Genomic DNA, 12,261 nt, shown 5'->3' with positions numbered 1-12,261 from the left:
ATTTATTTTTTACCAACCACTCAGAAGTCAAATTTCAAATAAAATGAATGGACATGACTTGTTGATCTTTTTGCATTGGGTGCAGAGTTGATATGTGGACAATTATCTCTCTAAATTCCCCCAACAAAGCTGCTGCCACCAGATTCTGCTGGAAAATATTAAATGAGTAATGAATTTAAATTGATTGAACCCGAAATTTTAATAAGCTTCTATTAAAATGCATGAATCTATCTATCTATCATTTTAGTGCTGCAGCATGAAGAATGGTATCTGTTGAAATATTTGGCTCCAGCAAACAGTCATGAAAGACTGTAATTATTACACCATATATTAGACTCTAAGTTAGTCTGCATATTTACACTCAAAAAACATGGCAAATTTGGATATGTAGAATTTCTCTATTGCATGTATGCAACACAGGGAGACATACTGACCTTCACTTGTTCTTATAGGCAGATGTAAGTCGCAGATATACATTAGTGTCAATAAAAGAAGGCTTAATTGAGTTGTCTTAATGGTCCTCTAAGGAGCAGCCTATTCTCAAATTGTATTTGGTTCTGTTTGGGCGGGCCGCAGTTTGGATGGGCTTTAATACAGTTGCAGAGTGGGAGGAATTACTTCGGAAAGTAGAAGTTCCGTTCATTTTCTCCATAGACAGTGTTTCTCCATGACAGGTGCCTCACAGGTCTTCTACAGCCTGAATGGTGTGAGAATTAAACAGCAATTGCAGATACTTAAGGGGTTAGTGTAGATGCTGCTACAACAGTTATATCAGAAATGGAGAATATTTCTTGATTGAAAGGATGAAAAGAATGGTACTGAAGGCTTTTCTTGATGGGATTTTTTGTTTTGCTCTTCTCCTGAGAAGAGTTTGATTATGTTATATGGTTCATTGATTTGACTGATTAAAGTTTGCCTGTGATAGACAGATTATTAATTAAATCACCTGTCAAGGGCCTTTCAAAAGGGACATTTTACAAACATGTCCCAGATGGTTCTGTGTAACAAACCATCTGGTGCAGTCAAGTTAACGGAGGCTGAGGTTTGTGGGTATTGTAATTTTGGCCATCCGCCCCATTTAATGGTATACTATTCTATACTGAGAAACATTGAAGACTTTACTAAAAAATAAAATGGGAATTTACAGTCAGGAAAGTTAAAGAACCAGCGATTCCTCCCACTCAGCATACTCTGTTAAGTCTATTAAGATCAGATCTGACTGTCCATTGGGTCCAGGTAGACTTTTCACTGGTCCACTTCAGATCGGGTCTAAAATTTTGAAGCCATGAAAATGTTCTTACTCGAAAACAAACCCAAGAGAGAGAAGATGTGTGACGGAAGTGATTTGATTGAACAGCCCTTCTGTGATGTATTGGCTGATGGGAATAATATTAAAGGCATCATTGGCTTGCTGGCTGGCTGGAATGAAAGGCAGGGTCGATAAAAAGATGTTCTGCCTCCACCTGTTTTCTTGTCCCATTTGGCTCCCTGAAATGTCAAGTGCAATGGTCAGCAATCTATTTACATCTCTGAGTACGTCGGAGCCAATGAAAAACCGGAGATTGGAGTGATTGAATGATTGAGTCAACAAAGCAATGTGGAGATGGGAATCAATATGAATAATTTCGGTGTGCTCATGTGTTGACATTTTGATTGTGATAAACTGGAAGGTAGATTTAATCAAACAGGCAGACAGACAGACAAAAGGAAACCGTAAAGATGGAAATGAATGTCTCAAAGATGGAGATGTTCTAATAATTTCCACACCAATAGAAATAATCAGATGCATCCCACTCTCGATAATGATACAAGACGGAAATATATGTATTAATTTTATTTTGTTCAATTTTCAGTTTAAAGTTTGAATGAATGTTTTTCCTCCCTTCAGTCCTCTGCTTTATGTATTAAAAATTCACTTTTGTCTGAACTGACAGTTTTGTTTTTTTTTTGTTTCCACAGAAGAAGGAGTGGACGTGGGATGAGAGCAAGATGATGGTGATGCAGGATCCCATTTACAGGTAAACTGGATTATTTTGTACATATCATTTTATTTCTTTAGTCCAACTTGAAATGCTCATTTATTTGGTTTTTAATTCTTATTGAAAAGACTTCAGTCCTTATGGCTCATTGCGCCTCTTCCAAACAAATTTGAATCCAAACTTGATTAAATACACTGTGGTGGCTCAGGAAATGAGAATCTTTTGTCTCTGTCACTGCAGGCGTTGACATTTCGGAGAAGGAAGGATATTATTGCTCGTTGATGATAACTTTTACTGACACCAGAACAGAGCAGCACAAAGGTTTCAGAAAAATAGATGAGTTATTAGGAAGTGTTGATGCGTAAATACGGTATATCAGAGATAAGAGGACACTGATAACATGGAATACAGAGCTGTGACAGCAAAATGTGTGGAGTCAGAGATGGGTTTTTGTCTATGGCTGAACAATACTTTTTAATATTGCATTTTGAGAAAAGGCACTTTGGCAGAAGATGCAATAAAGGCATTTGGAAAAATCGTTTCAGTAATGTAATGAATAAGAGAGGTGATGATAATGAGAACAAGTCCTGAAATGGAAAACTGTTATTGTAATCGTCACAATATTAACACAACATCTTCAGTAATTCTACAAACCAATTTAGTCAACAATTATGAAACTGAAACTTAGTGTCCCTTTTAACAAGCCAGTACTTTTCTCAAACAGCGTATCACATTTTCCTGCTGTGCGCTTTTGGCTGCAGCTTGAGGCACCTCATTTACACCAAATGGCTCTGCGACCCCACCCTTCCTTATCCTCTGTGGTTGTGGAGGTGGTTAGGTTTTGGGTGGAGGATCTTTCTGCTCCATGATGTGCTGGTGTGAGGGTGGTAGCTTCATTACTTGAGGTGACTGAGGTGACTAAGTGTTACGGGTTGGATAATATTTCTAAGAACATTATACATTCATTTTAAAGGACAGAAGCCAGTGCCTTCCAGTGTCTCTATCTTGCACTGACTCTGCCTCATGCAGCGTCCTGGACAATCTGGAAAACCTGGAAATTTAGAGACTAGTTTTCCAATCATAGAAACACCCCAAAATTGATATTGACCAAATATCCTGCAATTGTATTTCAAAATAAAATAAATTCTATGTGATTTGAACTTATTCATGCTCCGCTGAGGCTGCAGCAGAAACTTCGTCTGTGGTGAGAACAGCCAAGCGTGCCACGAACACGAGGTAACACAGAGTGGAAAATGTTCTTTTAAAAAGAGTGGGAACACTGCGCATCTCATTTCCTACATAAGGACATCTTCTGTTACCGAGAAATGCAGAAAAGACACATAGTCTCAATATGGAGTATATTGTTCTGTGTGTGTGTGTAAGTGTGTGTGAGTGTGTCAGAGAGCAAGGATGTGTTAGTGAGATCTGGAGTCTACACATGTCTACACTCAGTTCATTCAGTCCATTTGCTACAGAGTTAGTGCTGAGAGGCAGCTCGTGTGAATTGGTGGCTCAGATGGATTGCCTGAGAAATGAGAGGAATACACCATTAATCTCTCTTTCTCATAGACACACACACTCATACATGCAGTCACCTAGAAGTTCCGTCAATCCAGAGAAGGATGCATTACTAAACTAGTAAGGAACCTTCATATTCTAAAGAGTAGTAGAAAGAAAGCTAAAGACTGGTTTTGCCACAGACACACACAGTTCATATTCTGTATTGAATGACTCATATTTTATCCTCTCTTTCTGCCTTCCCTACATACACACAGGCACACACACACACACACACACACACACTGACACTCTCACTCCCAGGCGGGCACAGCTCAGAAGTGCATCCAGGAGCCCAGTTGGGGCTTCAAGCTTTGGAAATGATTCTGTCAGAAAGATGGATTTTGCCTGGCTGTTTGTGTAAGCATCTCTGAGCTTAAAAATTCGGAGAGATTTTGTTTGGTTGGATATGCCTTGGCTTGTCCCGCTCATCTGAGCCTTGTGCACAGTTTTTGATATTACAGTCACAGAGTTTCCCCACTGGAGGCGGCTGGATTAGCTAGCGGGAGGTGGGCGTAAAGCAGAGAACGATGGGTAAACCTCAATCGATCAGTAGCTGTCATCTGCTAAGCTGAGTCTGACACATCCTGAAGCCATCTTGTTTTTTCTGTTACAAGACAATGGCCCAAACACGAGCCTCACTCAAGTCCTGTACGGTGGAATAGACCGGTCCCAAGTCCATTATTGGCTTATTATACTGTATGAGAAAGAAAATTAAATGTTGTATACAATATTCACCTTTGAATTTAGGTCCAATTTGGTACCGATGATGTCAAACAGCACTTCTTTAAAGGAGCTATATGTAAGAATTGACCACCTGTTGAATGCATGCTCCCCTTCCCTTAGATCTTTAATTCTTTCAACCAACAGCTAACTTAACACTGTCAGTGACGTTACACAAATTAGCTACCATTATAAGCTATCGCTAAATAGCCACAGCCACGGACAGTTATTGCTCGCAGTTGCAGCAGAGGGATCCATCCTGGCAGTTACACATCAGTTTCTTGATGGTGGATGTGACTGCCAAGACATATCTGTCAGCTACGGCTCAACAAGGAAACACCAGGGGAAACACTGAACTGAAAAATCTGTCAGAAAATCCCTCCTCTTTAAACATACAGTACATAAGGGATGTGAATGTTGTACTGCAACTATGCCTGGCTCTGTCCTTATAAATGTTGGAACCGCTTCCATCACAGAGCAGGGTCTCAATACCCAATCCTACCAGAAGCAGGTGTTAATTCAGTAGAAGTGGCCCACCGCTGCTGTGAACAGCTGTGGAAAACCCTGAGTCATACCAGATGAGAGTAGGAGTCTCTTGACCTTGTTCTGTTATCAGACAGTGTATCCTCTGGTGGCCTTGACAGATTAAATTGAATTAATAATCAGCCACATTCTTACATGAAACTTATGTTTCAGCTCTGTTTCTTCTCACCAAACAGTACTGGGATATCTATGTCCTTGGCTTCTTTCAAAGTTATGATACACTGGAAGTTAATTTGTTATCAATATTCAAGGAGTGCAGTTAATATCTCTCAGCTTGAGCATCGCGTATCTGAATTTTATTTGAAAAAAGTGACCTCATGCGGTGTGCTGTCTAGTTATAAGCAGAAGTGAGATCAGTCTATAAATGTAAATGTGGGAAAGATTTAGCATGTGAATCAACCTCATATCGTTAAAGTATAAATTAGAAGGCCACAGGAAATCCCCATGTGAGACAACACGGTGAGAATGCAACCTTTCGGTGATACTTTTGAATTAATGCGCTCCGTGGGCTTTAGTGATAAATATTCACGTCCAGCTTTTCAAATGCAGGGAGAAAAATGCACATCAAAGACCCTCGACTGTTTTAAATGCTCCTGTGTGTGTTTTTCACATTCACAGGCGCTGGACGCTGCGTGTCTAAATCATTTGGGAGGATTTAGCCGAGCGCTTTGCATTTCTTCTGTGCGTTCCTTTTCATCTTCAGCTGCTTTCTAGCTGGGGCTGCTGGCTGACTGCCACCAACTCTGTCCACCACCGCGTATGCAACAGTGCTGGCAGGGGCGACACGGCAACGATCACACTCAATCGCATTTACACATTTACTTGTAAACATGTCTAAAGAGACTTGTGAGAGTCCACCAACTTCCAATCCCCCTAATCCTAAATCTGACGTAGCCCATTAACTTGGAGACAATCAAGAAAATATCTCCCCTCTGAGGGTCTAAAACTGTCTAACTGTCTAACTGTCTAACTACCTAAGGTAAGAACAACAAAGCAGACATTTAAAAACATTTACATATGTGCAAGGATATGCAAGAAGTGCTTCTCAGAAACACTGCACACACAGATACAGCTTCACACTCATACATATTCATTCAGACAGTCACAAGTGTGCCAGCATACTTGAAAGATTTATATACTGTCCTATAAAACAATCCACATGGACATAGACAAGTAATCTAGAAGACATTTAACAACTATTCCGTATCACGTACGGTCCCATGCTGCACTATAACTATAAAACTATGTCTACTGTCACTACCACCTGCTCAAACAATGTCAGATTGCTGTCAGATAAGGCAGGTCTGAGGCTGATGTAGCTGTACAGGATGTAGCCGACTCCTCCCATCTGAATACCACCACTACTACTAATAATCATATAAAATGGTAGAGAACTTTTCAAAAGCTAAGTTACAAAGTACTTCACATAAGACAGCAAATGATTAACTGTTTAGAAAAGAAATGACACTGAACCAAATTAAAATTTTAATTAGGCTCGGAAGACACTTTGCATGTATACCATTAACCTTGCGGTACACTTATCCCGTACAGTTGAATAGACCGGTCCCAATATTGGCACTCACACTAAATGTAATCCAGTAAGGCTTTATTCATACAAGAGAGATCCTCAGAAATGTTAAAGAAAAAAGAAAGACAGCATTACTGCACTTCTAGGATGTCTGTTTTGCGGTGGAGTTCAGCTTTATTCATATCACAGCACAGTCTCAGTCGAGACTAGTTGGCTACAACATGTACTGTAAAATACGACTCCATTAATATTAAATGAATTCCATACAGTATCTGCCCAGTTTAAAGTAAACCAAATACATAAAAAGACAACTCAATTGAAATCAAAATAATTGCTCCCATCAAAACCCTCCAAGATGAGAGGGGCTGATTACGACCAGTGTAAGTGAAGTTCTCCTTTTAGACTAGTAAGCTTCTCTATTGTTTATTGGATACAATTTAAATTGAGTGCTTTGTCATTATGTCGGTCCATTGTATGCTCTGTGCCTACACTCTGCTCCAGATGAGTGTTTGATTCACTCATATTATGTCACTTCTAAAGAGTGGAACTGCGTGGTGAAAAGTGATCAGACAGGGTGCAGAATGTTTTGGGCACTCCACGTCTAACAGGTCTGAATGATGCAATATCTACTTGTGACCGGACCAGTCGCAGATTGTGGCCTTAGTGTGGATTCGAGTTGTACCAAGAGGACTGAAGAGGTAACATACATATACATACAAATACATATTCTTGCCATTCTTATCCTTATGACCCTTGAGATTTATTTTGGGACCCCATGTGAAGTCTAGACTGCTCTTAATAGTCCTGGAATCTTTGCAGAGCTCTTTTCCACCAACGAGAATGGAATTTATGACACTAATTTGCACAACTTGCCATATTAATTGTGTTATGTTGCTCACCATTTCATCTATTTTGCAACTGTTCACCCTCTGAAAGCACCTTTAATGTAGCATTGCAACGAGAAGGAGGCAACACTGCTGCATGTTTGAGCTCTTGCACTCTGTTGTTGTCAGTGATGCTCACATCTGCTCTTTGGCTTGTATAGCAGCATCATGTGTCTGCAATTAAATTAGGTCATTTGCAGCCGCATGCAACCTGTGAGTAGACATGACCCTGCCAGTGGTGCACAGTTACAGCAATCTGTTACAGCCTACTGCTAAATCCAACACGGTTGTCCTCATAATACAACAGTAATGTTGAATGTTTGATTTTTTTTTCTGGCCATCATGTAAAATTTCAATTCAGTTCAGTTCAACTTTATTTGTATAGCGCCAATTCATAACAGAAGTTATCTCAGGACACTTTTCAAATAGAGCAAGTCTAGACCGAACTCTTTATAAAGTTATTTACAAAGGCCCAATACTCTGCGATGTACATAACTGTTTGAAGCTGTACATTGCACTTAGCAGGTCTCTTCTAATGCAGTAGTAGCTCTCAGATTATAGTAATTATTCGAATAGGCTTCTTGGCTGAACATTTGAATCTTGAACAGAGTAGAGTTCACTTGCACCATCCAAGGCGCTGAAATAGGCTTTTTTTTTTTTTTTTTTTTTATAAATTCTGATGAAAAAATGGATAATAGAGGACTTCTGAAAGAACATAAATGGAGAAAATTGTGAAAATTTAAATTGAGTTCAGAATTGTACTGTAGCCTGCGAAGATTCATAAAGCATTAAGATGTGTATGTGTGTGTGTGTGTGTGTGTATGTCTAAGGCAGGTACATGTGAATCACACCTGTCTGTGTCTGGGATTCTGTGGCCCCCCGAATGGGCCATAATGTCCCAAACTCTAAGGGTCTCCTACTTTTTCACAAGTAGACTACCACAAAAGAATCATATTACTCTCCATGGCATTGGAAATGTCCTGGAAAATTATGTTTTGAATAGAGATTGAGCCTGACTCACACCTAGTGAACGCTATGCTGCCCCACATGATGGAGTACACCACCGTGTACTGTTCTCTTTGTATATTTTCCATTAGAGTGAGCAAAATAATATCTAACAATTAAAAACCAAATCAGCTCCAGAGAACAGTTTATGCTCCCATAATTTGCACCAGAGAGGAGACTCAATTATACATCAGAGGAAATGTCTCCTCGACTCCTTTGCTGCACACACCATCTGTTTCTTCTTATTCATCCATACTTCTACAGAAACACTATATGGTCACGAGTCATCAGATACTCGAATATATGAAATGAATGTCTAAATCAAGTCTTGTTTTACTTTTATTACATATAATGCATATTGCACAATAAGTAGTCATTTGGGCAGTCAGGTGAAACATACTGTAAAACCTGCTTCCTTTTTAAAACGATTACGTCAAACGATCTTTGCGTTGATCTGAAATGTTTCGTCATTTGGAGAAAGTGAACTAGTCCGTAAACCAGTGTTTTGAGGGCCTGTCAATATGAGTGACTGGAGAGACCAACCACAGAGAGGAGGACTGTTCTTCTAAATGGGATACATGTTTAATTTATTGAGCCACAGTGCCATCCAATTACAATGTCCTTCAATGGATACTTTGCAGATACGTTGATGAAATGCCTTTCCTTACTATGTGGATTAAAATCCTTAAAAACGTATTTGCTGTTGCAGATTAGTAGTATATAAACACAATTTTTGAGAGACCAAAAGTATCATAAGCTGTCATGTGACATCTTCAAAACTAATTAGCATTTTAAAGGAATAAAGGAAGTTAACATTGCAGAAGAAATGGAGACTAATGGCTAATGATATTTTTCACCAGCCATTAGTACCTAAGCTGCATTGATTTGATTCTCTGACCTCACAATAGGTACGGTGGACACTGAGGGTCACATTCATCTCAACCAGTACACATAAAAAACACAGCGATGAAAACCTGGCCCTGTGCTGTGATTCCAAATTATCTACCGGCTATCTGGCCAGTGTCCCCAATTTATTTTTCTATTCTATCCTTCTATTGCCACTAGTCTCGTAATACTCATACATATTGACTACACAGGGCCATACCTTTCACGTCTCCCGAGATTACCTGTGAAATCCTTGTTTTTGTCTTTTGTGACATCTCAAAGCCATGAAGTCAAAATCTCATGGATAAGAACAAAATTTTAAAAAGCTGGCACAGGGCTAGTCCATAAAATAATAAGGCGTTACAACTGAAAATTTAATATGCAATGATTAAAACTAGCTATAGTTACCAATGTTGATTTTTTATAAGTTGAAATAAATAAATACTTTCCTGTAAGTCTGGCTTTGTCTCCTAACACAGACACTGCATGTGTGTGTGTGTGTGTGTGTGTGTGTGTGTGTGTGTGTGTGTGTGTGTGTGTGTGTGTGTGTGTGTGTGTGTGTGTGTGTGTGTGTGTGTGTGTGTGTGTGTGTGTGTATATTTTACATTCCACCTGCCTGAGAGCCGCAGCCTCGGGGCAAAACCATCAGACCAACTCACTCAGGAGTGTATCAGAATCCTCTGGATCAAACACATCTACCCACCCACACACATCAAACTGGCAGCTTGAGCACCTTTTTTTAGCCAGCGTACGCACAAAGTTCTAGGAAAACACAAACATACGCACAAGAAAGTCATCCAGTTGTAAAAAAAAACCCACACACAAAGTCTTTATTTATCTCTGAAGCATGCATACATATTTACACACACCATTTTGACTTTAGGCCACCCACCAATTCAGAGCTGGAGCTGCAGGCCTTGGAGGAGTAAAACAACACTGCGGCCATGTCCAGAGTACTAAACAACTTAACACTAAATCATTTATACACTTCACAAGCTGCTTCATTTAGCAGTATGTCTCAAAATCGTGTTTCCTGTAAATAAGTGCAGAAAAAGCTGGAAGTACCAAGACAATATTGAGAAGTGATGTGCTTATTATTCCGCCTGGTCTGAAGCTGTTGACTTAAAATAATGCTGGCGTAGGAAGGATCCATAAATAAAGACCCTGGAGTTATTTGCTCCATAACAAATGATGAGCTACATGGCAGTGGTATCTATGATTTCTGCTTTGAAGGTAGGAGAGGTTGAGAGGTAGGGGTTGAGAGTACCTCAGGTGATGAGTCTGGGCAGTTTGCCTTTCATATGGGGAAAAAGTCCACATGTGGAAACCAAATGTGCGCATCGACTTTGATTTGATCTCTGCTTTGTAAAAACAGTCCAGATCCTACCTCACGCAGGGTTGCCAGATGTAAATATTAGGAAAGCACATATATTTTTGTTCCCTATGGTTATAGATGATTTGATAAATCATTTCAGACATGCTTTAGGATCATGATGAGTTACAGCTGAAATTATTCTTCATACACATATATAATTAGTATCCCCTTAATATGTCAGTGTTGGCAGGCTCGCCAGAGAAAAACATTAACACACACACACCAGTATAAACTGACAATAAGGCGGTTGGGTCCTCATGATTATTTGTTTGTGTAGATGAACACATAAACCAGGCTTGGTGGATTCTCTTGGTGAGTGAGTCTGCGAAGCTATTCCTCCATCCCTGGTGTTTCATAACTCACTTAGTCCCATGATGAACAGATGGCACATGCAAGCAGTTGGTAACCGTAGCGGCAGATGATTGAGGAAGCTTGTCTAGAATACAGCTTTACTTCCTGCAGATACGCCTGTAATATCATCATTTCACACTTGATGAAACATTTGTGCACACTGATAAAACTTATCTGAGCTGTTTGTGATTTTAGTTACACAATTATCCTTAATCCTATTTTTTAGGCAAAAAATATATAAAAAACTGTTATACTGATTAAGTTGAAGGTATTCAGTTCTGTTATTGAATTTTTATAAAAACTTAAATTTGACTTATATACATTATTGTGGCAACCTTGTTGTGACTGATACTGGAGCTTTAAATTCTGTTATATATTCCTCTAAATTTAGATGCCTGTAGGTATGTCGTTTGATAAGACATTGCAGAGGAGTAATGCCAAATATATCTTGTAGGAGTCTCTACATTACATTGTTATAATGTTATTATTGGTTATGCAATGCGTTAAAGTAAAAAAATAAAATATTGGCAGACATATTCCTGTCAGATATTTAAAACTTTCAGAACTTTGTTCGATATAAATTGGTAATTGCCTCAAAACTCAAAAAAAGAGTTGTTCAGGCTACAACTGTAATAGTGTGTCAAATATTTTATCTTTCTTTGCTGACTCTACACTAAACATGACTGCACCGAGCAGTTTCACATGACTTGAGAAACGTACTTGCTTGTGTCTTGCAGCGTTTCTATGCGGGTGTGTGTATCCGAGAGTCATTGGAAAGGAGTGAGAGTGTGTATGTGGTACATGTGCGTGTATATACATGAAGTATCTGTCTCGGGTTACCACTTCTCCAGCCGTCAACTGTGGTAATTGCTGTCATCCTCTGAGAAGCCGCCCGCCCTCGTTGACTCCCCACTATCAGCCTGTATTAGAAGTGCTTGGCTCTGCCCCTTCATTCTCACTTCAAACCCCTCCAGTAAGAAGTTCACACCCACCCAATTAAAGTCAATCTTATGTTTGTGTGTCCTAGAAACACCCTGATTATGTGATATGGAAAACAAGCTGTGATCTCCACGCATTTTGCTTTGATATTTCAGTGTACTCATGCCATGCTAATTACACACTGCTAATCATTGTGAACACACACATCAACACAGACACGCACAGGAAAAGCCCATAAAGTTTCTCACAACCCCATTCAGTCCTATACAATCTCTGTCTCAGCAGTATGCTATTCCTCTGTGCTCTGAGCTAATGGACTGTCCAGTCAAATTTGATAGTGTGCTCACTGCCCCAAAGCGGAAGAACTCACAGATGAGAAAAGTAATGGAAAGAGCTATTTCTCTTGGAAAGAAACCCCAAAATATAGCTGTTAACATTTAAGGGGTCAGTTCACTTAAATTACAAAAGAAGTGCTCACGCAGTTTTGTTTTT

General features: G+C 39.5%; 1 protein-coding gene across 4 annotated transcripts in view; it reads left to right on the top strand.

Annotated features, from left to right (window-relative positions):
• The window catches only part of LOC127349852 (carboxyl-terminal PDZ ligand of neuronal nitric oxide synthase protein), a 170,585-nt gene that overhangs the window by 59,791 nt on the left and 98,533 nt on the right, over positions 1 to 12,261 (top strand). For all 4 annotated transcript variants that reach the window (XM_051375837.1, XM_051375838.1, XM_051375839.1 and 1 more), the window contains exon 4: positions 1,960 to 2,018. In XM_051375837.1, the coding sequence (XP_051231797.1) occupies positions 1,960 to 2,018 (59 nt within the window). The remainder of the gene's footprint in view (positions 1 to 1,959; positions 2,019 to 12,261) is intronic.

The sequence above is a fragment of the Dicentrarchus labrax genome, unplaced genomic scaffold, assembly GCF_905237075.1.
Source record: "Dicentrarchus labrax unplaced genomic scaffold, dlabrax2021, whole genome shotgun sequence".
Lineage (NCBI taxonomy): Eukaryota > Metazoa > Chordata > Actinopteri > Moronidae > Dicentrarchus > Dicentrarchus labrax.
Note: the sequence above shows the minus strand (reverse complement) of the source record. Positions and strands in the feature narration are given on the sequence as shown.